At 48.1% G+C, this 18,559-nt stretch overlaps 1 protein-coding gene across 1 annotated transcript in view; it reads right to left on the bottom strand.

Moving 5' to 3' along the window:
* ARHGEF19 (Rho guanine nucleotide exchange factor 19) overlaps window positions 1–18,243 on the bottom strand; it is a 69,814-nt gene extending 51,571 nt beyond the window's left edge. Inside the window, exon 1 of the mRNA XM_082274479.1 lies at window positions 18,020–18,243. Coding sequence (XP_082130605.1) covers window positions 18,020–18,024 — 5 coding nt within the window. The 5' untranslated portion in view covers window positions 18,025–18,243. The remainder of the gene's footprint in view (window positions 1–18,019) is intronic.
* Window positions 18,244–18,559: the final 316 nt, after the last annotated feature.

Here is an 18,559-nt window from a genome sequence, read left to right as displayed (position 1 = left end):
GTAATAGGCAGTGACAGGTACTCTTTATGGAGGGATTGGGAGGAATGTGACAGTAATAGGAGTGACAGGTACTCTTTATGGAGGGATCGGGGGGGAATGTGACAGTAATAGCAGTGACAGGTACTCTTTATGGAGGGATCGGGGGGAATGTGACAGTAATAGGAGTGACAGGTACTCTTTATGGAGGGATCGGGGGAATGTGACAGTAATGGCAGTGACAGGTACTCTTTATGGAGGGATCGGGGGGAATGTGACAGTAATAGGCAGTGACAGGTACTCTTTATGGAGGGATCGGGGGGGGGGGGAATGTGACAGTAATGGCAGTGACAGGTACTCTTTATGGAGGGATCGGGGGGAATGTGACAGTAATAGCAGTGACAGGTACTCTTTATGGAGGGATCGGGGGGGGGATGTGACAGTAATAGGCAGTGACAGGTACTCTTTATGGAGGGATCGGGGGGAATGTGACAGTAATAGGCAGTGACAGGTACTCTTTATGGAGGGATTGGGGGGAATGTGACAGTAATAGGAGTGACAGGTACTCTTTATGGAGGGATCGGGGGGGAATGTGACAGTAATAGGCAGTGACAGGTACTCTTTATGGAGGGATCGGGGGGAATGTGACAGTATTAGCAGTGACAGGTACTCTTTATGGAGGGATCGAGGGGAATGTGACAGTAATAGGCAGTGACATGTACTCTTTATGGAGGGATCAGGGGGATGTGACAGTAATAGGCAGTGACAGGTACTCTTTATGGAGGGATCGGGGGGAATGTGACAGTAATAGGCAGTGACAGGTACTCTTTATGGAGGGATCCGGGGGGAATGTGACAGGAATAGGCAGTGACAGGTACTCTTTATGGAGGGATCGGGGGGGGAATGTGACAGTAATAGACAGTGACAGGTACTCTTTATGGAGGGATCGGGGATCTAAAAGACACCAAACCCCTGCCCCGCACTTCAATGTATTCCACACGCTGAAATCTGCATTTTTTAATACTGAATCATTTTGAAATTTGGCGCCGTTAGCCGTCGAGTAAACAGGAAGTGACATCATGCCGTCCCTTCCGGGTTGATACATCGGAGACCCAATCAAAGCCGAATCCGGGACTCCAACCAGCCAGCAGACGGAAGAATCGGGCAGAGCCGCGGAAGGCGGCGGTAGGGGGGAGGTCCCCCCCCATTTACCGGGATATTGGCGGAGCAGCTTCCGAGCCGCATCGGTTTTTATCTTCTGAAAGTCGACCGCCAGCTCTAAAGAACGGTACCGGGGTGATGCCTGCAGCTGCAGATCATCCCCCTACAACCACTTCTCTGAGCCGACGTACAGGGGCAGGGACAGGGATAGGTACAGGGATAGGTACAGGGACAGGGATAGGTACAGGGCCAGGGACAAGTACAGGTACAAGGACAGGGATAGGTACAGGGACAGGTACAGGAACAGGTACAGGGATAGGTACAGGGACAGGTACAGGAACAGGTACAGGTACAGGGACAGGGATAGGTACAGGGACAGGTACGGGGACAGGTACAGGGATAGGTACAGGGACAGGTACAGGGACAGGGATAGGTACAGGGACAGGGATAGGTACAGGGATAGGTATAGGGATAGGGACAGGGATAGGTACAGGGACAGAGACAGGGACAGGTACAGGGACAGGGATAGGTACAGGGACAGGGATAGGGACAGGTACAGGGATAATTGCAGGGATAGGGACAGGGATAGGTACAGGGACAGGAACAGGTACAGGGATAGGTACAGGGACAGGGATAGGTACAGGGACAAGGGATAGGGACAGGGACAGGGATAGGCACAGGGACAAGGATAGGTACAGGGACAGGTACAGGGATAGGGACAGGTACAGGGACTGGTCCAGGGACAGGGAAAGGGACAGGGACAGAGACAGGCACAGGGAGAGGTACAGGGACAGGTACAAGGATAGGTACAGGGACAGGGACAGGTACAGGGACAGGGACAGGGATAGGGACAGGTACAGGGACAGGGATAGGGACAGGTACAGGGATAGACACAGGGACAGGTACAGGGATTGGGACAGGTACAGGGACTGGTGCAGGGACAGGGACAGGTACAGGGACAGGTACAGGGGCAGGGATAGGTACAGGGACAGGTACAGAGACAGGGAAAGGTACAGGGACAGGTACAGGGACAGGTACAGGTGCAGGTGCAGGGGCAGTGACAGGGGCAGGTACAGGGACAGGGACAGGTACAGGGACAGGGAAAGGTGCAGGGACAGGTACAGGGGCAAGGATAGGTACAGGTTCGGGGACAGGTACAGGGACAGGTACAGGGACAGGTACAGGGGCAGGTACAGGGACAGGTACAGGGAAAGGTACAGGGGCAGGGATAGGTACAGGTTCGGGGACAGGTACAGGGACAGGTACAGGGACAGGTACAGGGGCAGGGATAGGTACAGGTTCGGGGACAGGTACAGGGACAGGTACAGGGACAGGTATGTCGGTGTGCGGGAAGTGGTTAAGGACAATATATCTGATGAAAGCTGCACATTGAAGCCATTCCTCAGATGCTGAATAAATGATGGAAAATTTCTCTCTGCAGCTTAATAAAAAACAAAGTCGGAATTCGGACTGACAATGAGGAAATGGAAGGGATGAAATTTCTTGGTGAATCCTGCAGACAGACATTGTTACATTGTATCCTCCCATATATATGTATCAGTGATGAAGATTACAGAGTGTGTTTGTGGTGGTGGGGAGACTCCCTCCTCTCGCTGACTCACATGGCAGATCACCAGCCGGACCCTCTTACTCATCCCCTCCGCTGCCAGGAGCCACGGCCCTGCCAGGTTCTGTCTGGATAGAGTCTCAGGGGGCGGGGGATGGGACCAGGGAATATGTCCCCTTCCCTGGACTGTCCACACATTCACAGCACAGGGACACAATCACAGCACGGGGACACATTCACAGCACGGGGAAACATTCACAGCACAGAGACACATTCACAGCACGGGGACACATTCACAGCACGGGGACACATTCACAGCACGGGGAAACATTCACAGCACGGGGACACATTCACAGCACGGGGACACATTCACAGCACGGGTAAACATTTACAGCACGGGGACACATTCACAGCACGGGGACACATTCACAGTACGGGGACACATTCACAGCACGGGGACACATTCACAGCACGGGGACACATTTACAGCACGGGGACACATTCACAGCACGGGGACACATTCACAGCACGGGGACACATTCACAGCATGGCGATACATTCACAGCACAGGGACACATTCACAGCACGGGGACACATTCACAGTACACGGATACATTTGCAGCACGGGGACACATTCACAGCATGGGGACACATTCACAGTACAGGGACACATTCACAGCACGGGGACACATTTGCAGCACGGGGACACATTAACAGCATGGGGACACATTCACAGTACAGGGATACATTTACAGCACGGGGACATATTCACAGCTAGGTGACACATTCACAGCACAGGGACACATTCACAGCACGGGGACACATTCACAGCACGGGGACACATTCACAGTACAGGGATACATTTACAGCACGGGGACATATTCACAGCTAGGTGACACATTCACAGCATGGCGATACATTCACAGCACAGGGACACATTCACAGCACGGGGACACATTCACAGCACGGGGACACATTCACAGTACACGGATACATTTGCAGCACGGGGACACATTCACAGTACACGGATACATTTGCAGCACGGGGACACATTCACAGCACGGGGACTAATTCACAGCATGGGACACATTCACAGTACAGGGACACATTCACAGCACGGGGACACATTCACAGCATGGGACACATTCACAGTACAGAGACACATTCACAGCACGGGGACGCATTCACAGTACAGAGACACATTCACAGTACAGGGACACATTCACAGCATGGAGACACATTCACAGCACGGGAACACATTCACAGTATGGGGACACATTCACAGCACGGGAACACATTCACAGCACAGGGACACATTCACAGCACGGAGACACATTCACAGTACGGGGACACATTCACAGCTTGGAGACTCTGCACCTCCCCAGCGGGGACACAGAACCCTTCCCCCGCTCCTTACAAAACAAGAAAAAAAAGTTTAGGCTTTACATACATTTTAAATGAAAAAACAGAACCCCATCGTTTCATCGACAAAATGAACACTGGCACTGGAGATTTTAGTCGACTAAAACACGCCTAAAACTAAAACACTTCAAACGACTAAAATACGACTAAAACAATTCAGAGGACTAAAATATGACTAAAACTAAAATAATTCAGATGACAAAAAACAATTCAGACGACTAAAACTTAATCCAAATCTGACATAAAAATGAACTCTGTATTAGAGGCATCCATGCAGGACTCCTCATCTACAGATATCAACGACGACAAGACGAGTCAGGAGGACATCCGCTGGGTTTGGTGAATGACGAATAACCAAGGACAACTACTACAGTATGTTACCTCACCGCTTCTGATTGGATGACGGTTTTTAGCTCAGGAGAATTGCTACAGAAGTATTTGGCATGTGAAGGTCTGACACATCTACATTGTAGAAGAGTGGATTTCCATTGTGCCCACCCTTCATCTTATCACATTACAGCAGACTATCCCAACATGGCGGAACCCCCAAATCATGTTCAGGTCTCAGGGAAGCTTCACTTCCATGAGGTGGAGAAATCATCATCAATACAGGAATGAAGTTGGGGAACTGAACATGTATGACACCTAAGGCAAACTAGTCAGTGAACAAAGGTCCCCCTAACATTAGTGGTCAGTGGAGAAGGTCCTCTTTATGTTGGTGGTCACTAGAAAGTGCTCACTTTATTGATGGTCACTGAAGAAGGCCTCCCCTTACATTGGTGGTCAGGAGAAAAGTCCCACCTTACATTGGTGGTCAGGAGAAAAGTCCCACCTTACATTGGTGGTCAGGAGAAAAGTCTCACCTTACATTGGTGGTCAGGAGAAAAGTCTCACCTTACATTGGTGGTCAGGAGAAAAGTCTCACCTTACATTGGTGGTCAGGAGAACTGTGCCTCCTATATTGAGGGTCAGTGGAGAAGGTCTTCCCTAACATTTCTAGTTAGTAGAGAATGTCCCCTAACATTGGTGGCCAGTGGAGAATGTCCCCTAACATTGGTGGCCAGTGGAGAATGTCCCCTAACATTGGTGGCCAGTGGAGAATGTCCCCTAACATTGGTGGTCAGTGGAGAATGTCCCCTAACATTGGTGGCCAGTGGAGAATGTCCCCTAACATTGGTGGCCAGTGGAGAATGTCCCCTAACATTGGTGGTCAGTGGAGAATGTCCCCTAACATTGGTGGCCAGTGGAGAATGTCCCCTAACATTGGTGGCCAGTGGAGAATGTCCCCTAACATTGGTGGCCAGTGGAGAATGTCCCCTAACATTGGTGGTCAGTGGAGAATGTCCCCTAACATTGGTGGTCAGTGGAGAATGTCCCCTAACATTGGTGGCCAGTGGAGAATGTCCCCTAACATTGGTGACCAGTGGAGAAGTTCCCCCTAACATTGGTGGCCAGTAGAGAAGGTCCCCCTAACACGTGACATTGTGACAACACTGAAGAAATGAGACTTTGCTACAATGTAAAGTAGTGAGTGTACAGCTTGTATAACAGTGTAAATTTACTGTCCCCTCAAAATAACTCAACACACAGCCATTAATGTCTAAACCGCTGGCAACAAAAGTCAGTACACCCCTAAGTGACAATGTCCAAATTGGGCCCAAAGTGTCAATATTTTGTGTGGCCACCATTATTTTCCAGCACTGCCTTAACCCTCTTGGTCATGGAGTTCACCAGAGCTTCACAGGTTGTCACTGGAGTCCTCTTCCCCTCCTCCATGATGACATCACAGAGCTGGTGGATGTTAGAGTCCTTGCGCTCCTCCACCTTCTGTTTGAAGATCCCCACAGATGCTCAATAGGGTTTAGGTCTGGAGACATGCTTGGCCAGTCCATCACCTTTACCCTCAGCTTCTTTAGCAAGGCAGTGGTGGTCTTGGAGGTGTTTGGGGTCGTTATGTTGGAATACTGCCCTGCCCCCCCAGTCTCTGAAGGGAGGGGATCATGCTCTGCTTCAGAATGTCACAGTACATGTTGGCATTCATGGATCCCTCAATGAAATTGTAGCTCCCCAGTGCCGGCAGCACTCATGCAGCCCCAGACCATGACACTCCCACCACCATGCTTGACTGTAGGAAGACACACTTGTCTTTGTACTCCTCACCTGGTTGTCCCCACACACGCCTGACACCATCTGACACCAAATAAGTTTATCTTGGTCTCATCAGAGCACAGGAGATGGTTCCAGTAATCCATGTCCTAAAGTGGGGTACACACTAGTAGAAAATCTGCCGAAAATTCCCACCCGATGTGAAATCGTCCGATTTTCGCCTTTCAGCAGCCGATGCTGACATTTTCAACGAAAAAAAATGGAGGGACAAACACCAAAATTTTTATCGTCCATCCCCAGACGACCAATTTTCATTTAATGTGTATGCAGTACGTCCGTGAAACATCGGATACGAAAGACCGCGCATGATCTGAAGTTGCTGACGACCCGGAAGTCTAGGAACAAATGTCCCAAAAAAAAAAAATAGGACGAGAAATTTCGTGAACATTTATGCACTGTCAACTAAAAACGGTTATGAACGCTGAGCAAGAGAGAGAAAAATCGGAGGATATTTTGTCTGATTTCCGTCAAGTGTGTACGAGCCTTAAAGCGGTTGTAAACCCAGGAAAAAAAAAACAAACCCTGCAAGACAAAGGCATAATGAGCTAGTATGCATCGCATACTAGCTCATTATGAATTACTTAACCTTAGAACGAAGCCCCGTCACGGACCCCCGGACACCGCTGCGGGCGCTGACATGATCCCACGGCGTCTCTTCCGGGTTCGGCGGCTCCGGTGCTGTGATTGGCCGGAGCCGCGATTACGTCACTCCCGCACATGCGCGCGGGAGCGATTTTCCGGCAAGCTGCCGGCAAGGGAAGCTGAGGGTCCGCCGGACCTTCAGAGCGCATGCGCCGCTCGTGCGAGCGGCTGCATGCACTGCAAATATCTCCTAAACCGTGCCGGTTTAGGAGATATTAATTGTACCTACAGGTAAGCCTTATCATAGGCTTACCTGTAGTTAAAAGTTAAAAAAATCGTGATACTACCACTTTAAGTCTGCTTGCCTTCAGCAAACTGTTTGCAGGCTTTCTTGTCCATCATCTTTAGAAGAGGCTTCCTTCTGGGATGACAGCCATGCAGACCAATTTGATGCAGTGTGCGGCGTATGGTCTGAGCACTGACAGGCTGACCCCCCACCCCTTCAACCTCTGCAGCAAGGCTGGCAGCACTCATACGTCTATTTCCCAAAGACAACCTCTAGATATGACGCTGAGCACGTTTAATCATGCCATGAAGAATGAAGGCAAAAGGGGGTCCAACCTGCTACTAGCAAGGTGCATCTAATAATAATAAAAGGTACAGCGCCAAATGAACAAAAATAAAAGAAACCAAACATCAGTGTGAATACAAGTCCACTCAAGGTCAGTCCATAGATCCCACAGAGCTGGATGATTCACTGAACTAGATAAATGCAGGAAATTAGGAGAATCCAGCACCAAGAACAGGATCAGAAGGATGCATAACCACGTTCACAAAAGAAGATGTCTGCTTACCAGATCGTTTGACCATCGGTTAGGAATGGTCAAACAGGCGTGTGTCCAGATGGTATCTCAGGGTTTAAAACACTTCACCAAACTCCGGTAGCAATCAGATTCCTATAAGCAAGTGGCGCCTCCAAGCCTCATAATTTTACTCAGTTTAGTAAGCCATGTTAACTTTAGTCTTACTGTGGCTGTTTTATTTAACCACTTTACCACCGGAGGATTTTGCTGTCTTACGTCCAGGCCACTTTTTGCGATTCGGCACTGTGCGAATTTAACTGACAATTGCGCGGTCGTGCGACGCCGTACCCAAACGAAATTTACGTCCTTTTTTTCCCACAAACAGAGCTTTCTTTTGGTGGTATTTGATCACCTGTGCGATTTTTACTTTTTGCGTTATAAACAAAAAAAGAGCGTAAAGTTTGAAAAAATAACAATATTTTTCACATTTTTTATATGAAATTCCCCCCCAAAAAAATGTAAAAATCTAATTTTTTTAAATTTTTGGCCAATTTGTTTTCTGCTACCTATGTTTGGTAAAAAAAAATCACAATAAGCGTATTTTGATTGGTTTGCGCAAAAGTTATTGCGTTTACTAACTAAGGGAAAGATTTCTGCGGGACTGCGACATTGCAGCGGACAGATCGGACCCCTGACTGACATTTTTGACACTTTTGGGGGTACCAGTGACATTTCTACAGTAATCAGTGCTAAAAATATGCACTGTTACTGTAAAAATGACACTGGCAGAGAAGGGGTTAATTTTATTGGAGAGGGAGGGGTTAATGTATGCCTGATGCTTACTGACGTGTGTGGGGGGAGGTGACTGAGTGCAATCTGTCACTGTTTGTCACTTAGGAGATCCGCCCGTTTTGTTTACACAAGTGGGCGGATCTCCAGACTCGATTCCCCGACGATCGGGGAAGAGTGGCGGTGATCACCGCCGCTCCTCCCCTGGCCCGACTCCCGCTGTGACTGAATACAGCGGGAGCGAGCCTCTGTCGGCGCGCGAGCGCCGCCCTCAAGGGGAGGAGTCCAGCGACGTAGGTCTACGTCGCTGGACGGAATCGAGCAACTTTGCCGCAGTACAGTCCCAGTGACTGGTCGGCAAGGGGTTAAAATTCTTCCTGCCGCCAGCTGTACTTCCAAAGCATGCTTCCAAAGAATGGTAATGCATCTAATGAAGGGGATCCAACCCGTACTAGCAAGGTGGACCTAATAAAGGGGGTCCAACCCGCTACTAGCAAGGTGGACCTAATAAAGGGGGACCAACCCGTACTAGCAAGGTAGACCTAATAAAGGGGGTCCAACCTGTAATAGCAAGGTGCTCCTAATAAAGGGGGTCCAACCTGTACTAGCAAGGTGCACCTAATAAAGGGTATCCAGCCCGCTACTAGCAAGTTGGACCTAATAAAAGGGGTCCAATCCGCTACTAGCAAGGTGCACCTAATAAAGTGGCCGGTGAGTGTATATTCCAGACTGTCCAGGTCTAACAACATAAACAAGGACCTTGTGTCCAGATCTGGGGTCTCAAACTGGTGGCCCTCAGCTGTTGCAGAACTACAATTCCCATTAGGCATTCCAAGGCTGACAGTTACAAGCATGACTTCCTTAGGCAGTGGTATGATAGGACTTGTAGTTCCACAACAGCTGGAGGGCCGCCAGTTTGAGACCCCTGGTCTAGATCCTCAAAAGTGGCTCTACTGGACAAAAGCTGCTTCCAAACAGGATCTCTCTATGGAGCCAAGTGCTCAGACTATCTCTAGATGAGACACTGAGAGGGTAGTTGCCTCTTCTATAAAGAACCACCCCAGCTGTGGCATAAATGGCCCAAGTAAGACCATGTTTTCTGGTTCATGAGGTTCTGGCTTTAATTCCCCGGAATGGTTGGCGTGGCGGGTGCGGCTCATGCCTGGGAATTTCGGTGACAAAGGGTGCCCCACTTTATCCCCTCAGAACAAATCAGAAATCTGATTCCTGGAAGAGAAGTCTTTTAATAAGCGGAGTCCAGCCGCAGATGATGGGACAGTGCGCTTCCTGTGTTTTGTCTCTGCAGGTTATTCATGTTTCAGAGTCGGCCCTCCATCGCCCCCGGGGCCTGGCTGACTTATAATCATTTCTGTGTGAGGAGTGTCAGTGAATGCAGGAGGAATGCTCCTCCGGCTCACCTGCGACTGCTGCCATAAGAGGGGACGGTGGATGGCACAGCACGTTATGTATATAGGGGCCTGATCCTCTCTGCAGAGCAGACTATCTGCACCAGAGGAGCTTACACTCTAATGTCCCTTCCCCCACAGTCACACACTATTATTATTATACATTTATATAGCTCGTACATATACTGCAGTGCTGTACAGAGAACACTGAGCCAGTCACATCAGTCTCTGTACCAGAAGAGCTTACACTCTAATGTCCCCTCCCCCACAGTTACACACTATTATTATTATACATTTATATAGCTCTGACATATACCGCAGTGCTGTACAGAGATCACTGAGCCAATCACATCAGTCTCTGTACCAGAGGAGCTTACACTCTAATGTCCCCTCCCCCACAGTCACATCAGTCTCTGTACCAGAGGAGCTTACACTCTAATATCCCCTCCCCCACAGTCACATCAGTCTCTGTACCAGAGGAGCTTACACTCTAATGTACCCTCTCCCACAGTCAAACATTATTATTTATATACAGTACATTTATATACAGTATCTCACAAAAGTGAGTACACCTCTAATTGAAAATGACCAAATTGGACCCAAAGTGTTAATATTTTGTGTGGCCGCCATTATTTTCCAGCACTGCCTTAACCCTCTTGGCCATGGAGTTCACCAGAGCTTCACAGGTTGTCACTGGAGTCCTCTTCCCCTCTTCCATGGTGACATCACAGAGCTGGCGGATGTTAGAGACCTTGCGCTCCTCCACCTTCCGTTTGAGGATGCTCCACAGATGCTCAATAGGGTTTAGGTCTGGAGACATGCTTGGTCAGTTCATCACCTTTACCCTCAGCTTCTTTAGTCTGCACCAAGCATCAACTACTAGGAGGACACACCCAAGGAGCTCTCTCTGACAACCAGCCTTTTTCAAGCCTGGGCCTTGCCTGCTAGTTTGGTCCAGGAACAATGCCTGATCCTGGGGGAGGCCCTGGGAGGGATCCCCCTGATGACATGGGGCCTAGTGAGGAGGAGGTGGAGGACCTGTCTGTGGGTCCAGGCCCTGGTGGGAATTCAGATGTTTTCAGCCAGAAGATTATCAATATTTTTAGGGCAATTGGAAGAGCAGAAGAAGAACTTAGTTTTGAAGGCTGAACCAAATGCTGCCAGGCCTGGAGTAAACAATTGCATAGCCATGAAGCCTGAGTTACAGGAATTAAAAGAAAGGGTAAAGAAACAATCTTTAATATTGGAAAAACTTAAAGACAGAAGTGGAGTGTTTAAAGCAGGGGTGAGGAACCTTTTTTCTGCCAAGGGCCATTTGGGTATTTATAAAATCATTTGTGGGCCGTACAAAATTATCACCTTAAAAATTAGCCTGTTATATTTGGTCAAACATTTAATTAAATCACCCCTAATGTGATGGCTGCAACTGCTTCTCTTTGGTGAGCTGTGTGATGTTAGATGGTATTGATGATGTTGCTACTGGCAACAGGTTTTCCAGGTTTGCGTTGGTCAATCTGGAGCGCAGTCGACTTTTTTGTTGTGGTAAGTTTTGAAAAGAACTGCTGGTGGGTATAGCTGGCTGCTACTGCTGGTGGGTACAGCTGGCTGCTACTGCTGTAGGTACTGCTGGCTCAGGCTGGTACTGCTGGGTTGTACTGTGCTGTGAGTACTGCTGGCTGATACTGCTGTGGGTACTGCTGGCTGGTACTGCTGTGGGTACTGCTGGCTGGTACTGCTGTGGGTACTGCTGGCTTAGGCTGGTACTACTGGCTGGTCCTGCTGTGGGTACTGCTGGCTCAGGTTGGTACTGATGGATGGTACTGTGCTGTGGGTACTGCTGGCTCAGGCGGGTACTGCTGTGGGTACTGCTGGCTCAGGCTGGTACTGCTGGCTGGCATTGCTGTGGGTACTGCTGGCTCAGGCTGGTACTGCTGGCTGGTACTGTGCTGTAGGTACTGTTGGCTGGTACTGTTGTAGGTGCTGCTGACTCTGGCTGGTACTGCTGGCTCTGGCTAGTACTGCTTGTTCTGCTGTGTGTACTGCTGGTTCTGGCTGGTACCGCTGTGTGTACTGCTGGTTCTGGCTGGTACTGCTGTAAGTACTGCTGGCTCTGGCTGGTACTGCTGGCTCTGGCTGGAAGAGGTGATGTTTCCTGTATTGGTCACAGGCGGAGTGCATTTGATATCACTCCGCCTTTGACTCACTCAGACTGTCATAATGGAGCAGGAACTATACAGGAAGCATCGGCTCCATTCTGACAGATCAGCTGAGAGACACAGACTCAGCTGCATGGGGGGCCGGACCAGATGACTTCGGGGGCCGCATACGGCCCCCAAACCATAGGTTCCCCACCCCTGGTTTAAAGAAAGGTTTGATAATGAGAGGTGATTTGCCAGCCAGACATCAGCAAGTTCCATGGATCAGCAGCCTCAGGTAATGGATGACCCGGCTCCATTTGCCTCTGCACCTCTCCCCCCATGTCAGGGCTGGGAATCGCCAGCGGCAATCAGCCAGGGGGTTGAGAGTGAACATGGCACCCTGACTTTCATCCAGCAGATGGAGTCACCCCTGAGAGCAGACAAGTTTGCCTTTGCTGATGATCCATCAGAAATCCCTGAGGATGAGAAGAGGAAATTCAAGCCAGCAAAGCCAGTACTGGTGGAAAAATCCCAGTACACCATGCTTCCATCCAACATGTTTGCCCCACCTGTTGTGGTAAATGGTGTCCCAGGTGGGAAGGAGCTCTGCAAACGGCTGCATATTGGAGTTACTGCTGTGGAGAAACCCAGTGCAGACATGCAGGGAAAACCCCTGACTGAGGAGTCACCAGATTGTCAGAGAAATGTGGATGGACCTGCATCTAACACCACAGGCATGGATTTTTCTGCTCCTGCTGACATCAGTAGTCCCTCTGCAAGCAAAATGGCTTCAAACTCCAAGGAGTTTGCTTCAGCTAGGTTTCCCAGTGTTCCAGGGCTGATTGACCAGCTGATTGCTGGTGGGGGAGATATGGATAGACAAGCAGGCCTGGTAGATGTGCACATTAATCACTGCCCTGGCAGCACGGGAGGGAATAGTCAGAGTAGGATAGATAGGTTTTTTAAAGGAGAACTCTGCTTTCTTGCTCCTGAGTTGAGGGCGGTGGAGTTCTCTGACCACTGTATGCTGTCTGTGACTCTGAATGCCTCTGACACTCCACCCAGGGGAAGGGGTACTTGGAAACTGAATTCAGCTCTCCTGGAAGATGTAGAGGTAAGACAATCCTTTGAGGATTTTTTTCAGGCACAGGTTTCTATTATGGACTTTTGCAGCAGTAAGTCAGAGTGGTGGGAGCTTGTGAAACAAAGGGCGATTGGACTTTTCAAGGCCATAAGTAAGAAGAAGCAGCTTGGTATGTATATTGCCTACCAGCATTTGCGGTTGAAGCTTGATCGTCTTGTCTCGTATGGAGGAGATCCAGGACAGATCTCTGCTGGATGAAGAAAGTACTTGCTGGCATTGGATCAGGCGAAGGCTTTTGATCAAGTCAATCATGAGTAACTGTATTTGCTACTTGGTAGATACAGCCTGCAGGGGAGGTTTATAGATTGGCTGAAAACATTAAATAAAGGAGCTGAGAGCTTCCCAATTGTTAATGGTTGGGTTGGACGGCATTTTGAGGTTGGCTCAGGTGTGCGCCAGGGGTGTCCTTTGAGCCCCCTGCTATATGCATTCGCAATTAACCCCTTTATAAGAAGGTTAGAGGGTGGATCATTGTGCGGGGTGCCTTTGAGCATTGCTCGTGTGCTGCCTTTAAAGGTTGTGGCCTATGTTGATGATGTGTCCGTTATTATCCCAGGGATGGAGGAGGCGCAGGAGGTGGTCTCTGTGATAGAGCAGTACAATTAGACTTCTGGCTCTAAAGTTAACCATGAAAAGAGTGAAGTTTTCTGGATGGGCAAGGATGGTGAAAGCTTTGAACTTCCGGATGCCTTCCCAGAGCCCCAGCAGGAAATTAAAGTGTTGGGCATCAAATTTGGTCCTGTTGACTATGGTCATCGAAATTGGGAAAGCAGGTTGGTGGATGCCAATGCCAAAGTAGCAAGCTGGAAGACATGGAAACTTTCCTTGAGGGAGAGGGTTGACTTGATCAAAGCTTACTGGATCCTGATCTTTTTATATGTGAGCTTTGTCTGTATCTTGCCGGAATCTCTCTATACAAGAGTGTACAGCTGCTTTTTCCAACTGTTATGGGGAAATAGGCTTACATTGGAGGTCAGTGGGAAGAATGTCCCTTACATTGGAGGTCAGTGGGAAGAATGTCACTTACATTGGTGGTCAGTGGGAAGAATGTCCCTTACAATGGTGGTCAGTGGGAAGAATGTTCCTTACATTGGTAATCAGTGGGAAGAATGTCCCTTACATTGGTGGTCAGTGGGAAGAATGCTCCTTACATTGGTGGTCAGTGAGAAGAATACTCCTTACATTTGTGGTCAGTGAGAAGAATGCTCCTTACATTGGTGGTCAGTGGGAAGAATGCTCCTTGCATTGGTGATCTGTGAGAAGAATGCTCCTTACATTGGTGGTCAGTGGGAAGAATGTCTCTGACATTGGTGGTCAGTGGGAAGAATGTTCTTTACATTGGTGGTCAGTGGGAAGAATACTCCTTACATTGGTGGTCAGTGAGAAGAATGCTCCTTACATTGGTGGTCAGTGGGAAGAATACTCCTTACATTGGAGGTCAGTGGGAAGAATACTCCTTACATTGGTGGTCAGTGAGAAGAATGCTCCTTACATTGGTGGTCAGTGAGAAGAATGCTCCTTACATTGGTGGTCAGTGAGAAGAATGTTCCTTACATTGGTGGTCAGTGAGAAGAATGCTCCTTACATTGGTGGTCAGTGAAAAGAATGTTCCTTACATTGGTGGTCAGTGAGAAGAATGCTCCTTACATTGGTGGTCAGTGAGAAGAATGTTCCTTACATTGGTGGTCAGTGGGAAGAATGTTCCTTACATTGGTGGTCAGTGAGAAGAATTCTCCTTACATTGGTGGTCAGTGAGAAGAATGCCACCATCTCATTGGAGGCCAGTAAGCTGAAGCTCAGAGGAAAACCTCTGGAGAAGCCTTGCGGTTGCGTAGAATCTTGTTGAGCATATCTGCATCGGATCTTGCACAGTTTTTGTTGCGTCTCCCCATGTGGTCATGCAATGTTTTGTGGATTTGATGGTAATACCTCATTATGTGATCCTGTGGACAGTATCTTCCCTCAGCATGCAATGATAAGTGACAGAGAAGGATGTCTTGGCGTGTTATCATGTACAGTACAGAACATGTCACCTGTCACCTCCCTGTGACATCTATTAATAGAAGGGCACAGCGTGGACAGGAACGGGGCCCACTCTGCAGACGGACAGCTGGACGGGGCCTGGTATATCTGACCCGTGGATGGTTTCATTACAAATTTGTATCATTCTGTACAATCCCAGCCAGCTACAATGTATCAAAAATAAAATAAAACTAAAAGGTCGCTACACAGGAAGCCAGTATTTAGTTTTCCCCCCTTGACAGTCTCCTGGGGGACCCTTCTAAGGCTCTGCACACCTGCCGGCCCACCAGGAGCTCCATCCACCTCTGCCAAATATTTATTTTATTTCTGGGGGCTGCCATAGGAAAAAAGGGGCCCGTATATTTAACTGGTGGATTATAGAATCACAGATTAGTATTTGATAAAATCACAACCAGCTACAATGTATCAAAAATGAAATAAAATAAAAATAAATATTTAAATAATACAAAAATAAAACTAAATAAATAATAATAATGAAATAAAAATGGATGCTACATGCTAAGCTAAGATACTGGGGATCCTGGAGAACCCCCCCCCTCAACAGTACCTTCTATTTCTGGGGACCCTTAATAAATAATAATAAAATAAAAATGGTTGCTCCATGCTAAGCTAATATAGTGGGGATCCTGGAGAATTATGCCCCCCCCCCAACAGTCCCTTCTATTTCTGGGGGGCCCTCTTAGGTTCTGCACACCTGCCAGCCCACCAGGGGCTCCCTCTATTCCTGTCTGATATTTATTTTATATTCTGGGGAAGCCATACGTAAAATGGGGCCTCATATATCTAAGGGGTGGATTATTAGATCACAGATTTGTACTCGATAAAATCACAACCAGCTACAATGTATGATAAATGTAATAAAATAAATATATAAATAATACAAAAATAAAATAAAACTAAATAAATAATAATAAAATAAAGGTTGCTCCATGCTAAACTAATATATTGGGGATAGCAGAGAGTTACCCCCCGAACAGTCCTTTCTATTTCTGGGGGACCCTCTTAGGTTCTGCACACCTGCCAGCCCACCAGGGGCTCCCTCTATTCCTGCCCGGATATTTCGTTTTTATTATGGGGGATGCCATAGGTAAAATGGGGCCCCATATATCTAAGGGGTGGATTAAAAAATCACAGATTTGTACTCGGTAAAATCACAACCAGCTACAATCTATCAAAAATTAAATAAAATAATAATAAATAATACAAAAATAAAATAAAACTAAATAAATGTATAATAATATTAAAATAAAAATGGTTGCTCCATGCTAAACTAATATATTAGGGATCCCGGAGAGTTACTCCCCTCCCAACATTCCCTTCTATTTCTGGGGGACTCTCTTAGGTTCTGCACACTTGTCGGCCCACCAGGGGCTCCCTCAATCCCTGAAGGATATTTATTTTATATTCTAGGGGATGCCATAGGTAAAATGGGGCAGATTATAAAATCACAGATTTGTGCTTGGTAAAATCACAACCAGCTACAATGTATCAAAAATTGAAAAAAAAATAAAATAAATATATAAAAAATACAAAAATAACATAAATCTAAATAGATAAATAATAATAACAATAATAATAATAACAATAATACAATTTAAAAAAAACTAAATAAATAATAGTTAAATAAAAATGGATGCTCCATGCTAAACTAATATATTGGGGATCCCGGAGAGTTACCCCCCACCCTCCTCCCAGCAGTCCATTCTATTTCTGGGGGACCCTCTTAGGTTCTGCTCACCTGCCGGCCCACCAGGGGCTCCCTCTATTCCTGCCTGATATTTATTTTATATTCTGGGGGATGCCATAGGTAAAATGGGGCAGATAATAAAATCACAGATTCGTGCTTGGTAAAATCACAACCAGCTATAATGTATCAAAAATTGAATAAAATTAAATAAATATATAAAAAAATACAAAAATAACATAAATCTAAATAGATAAATAATAATAATAATAATAATAACAATAATAAAATAAAAAAAAAACTAAATAAATAATAGTTAAATAAAAATGGATGCTCCATGCTCAACTAATATATTGGGGATCCCGGAGAGTTACCCCCCCCCCTCCCAACAGTCCATTCTATTTCTGGGGGACCCTCTTAGGTTCTGCTCACCTGCTGGCCCACCAGAGGCTCCCTCAATCCCTGAAGGATATTTATTGTATATTCTGCGGAATGTGATAGGAGGAAGGGCACCCAATACTGCAACAGAAGGAGTGAGACTCCGAGACCTTAGCAGGATGGAAGATGGAGTCCACCTGTAACTGAAATGTCTAATTTTTGGTGGTGGGACTTTTTAAAGGGACTTTTAGGGGGGGGGGGAATCTGTAGAGAAAAACTAGAAAAACAATGGTAAAGTGAAGTTTTGGGTCTGTGCCGGTTCCCTAATCCCGATAATCTCGGATTTTCCTCCTTGGCCTGTTTTGATGTTGGAGGTTTACGGGGACTTTAGGAACCCCCCCATCCCCCCTTCCTCCAGTAACGTGACCAGCGAGGAGGCATTGTGTACTGGGAACTTCTGGGAACAAAGGGATTAATAGTGGGGAGAGAGTGACAACTGAGGGAAAGTTGCCCAGCCTCCCCCCCTCTTACCATCCGACTACTTTCCCTATTCTCCATAGCTGGCCGGGACTAGTCACCCCCCCTGGGGGTCCGAAGGGAACCGCCGGCACTGGCTGAGGGCCCTGGCGAAGTTTCAGATCAACAAGTGAGAAGGGAGAGGGGGTTGGGGGGGAAAGAGAACCCAACCGGGGAAAGTTTGTCCGTTAGATGTGGCGGTCGGTCGGTTGGTCGATGGGTCGGAGAGGAGAAGTCACGGTACCTCATATTGAGCGTCCACGGGCGTCACGTCCTCTCGTGGGTCCTGGCATCCCGTGGGGTGGGGAGTTCATGGCACGGAGATCCGGATCGGTGTCCCCAGGCCCCCCGCCGGCCCCGGGGTGGCCCCCGTCCTTGCGTCAGGTGCTTCCTCCGATATCTCTCTCCATGTAAATCCACTTTTTTGTTTTCACATTCTCCCCCCTTTTGCGTTGCCCCCGCGCTCTCCCTGCCCCCCTTCCCCCGTCCTATGGCCCCGACCCCCCCTCTCTCATCCTATCTCAGCCCAGACGGTACCCCACACCCCCTGCGTTGTGCTCCCCCCCTAAGTCATCCTTGGCACCTGCTGTGCACCTCGGTGTGCGCCCTGAGTGTAGAGAGCACAGAGTGAGATGGGATGTGTGTACAGGCTGGGGACAGGGATGAGGGGGGGGGGGGAGGGTGAGTATTGTGCTGACATGTCCCAGCCTACCCCCCCCCCCCTCCTCAGTCCCTGCAGACATGTCTATGCTCACCAGCACATAACCGGTTTGGCAGCTCCCAA

This window comes from Pelophylax lessonae (assembly GCF_965119305.1).
Source record: "Pelophylax lessonae genome assembly, chromosome: 12".
Classification (NCBI taxonomy): Eukaryota; Metazoa; Chordata; class Amphibia; order Anura; family Ranidae; genus Pelophylax; species Pelophylax lessonae.
This window is presented reverse-complemented; position numbering and strand designations above follow the sequence as displayed.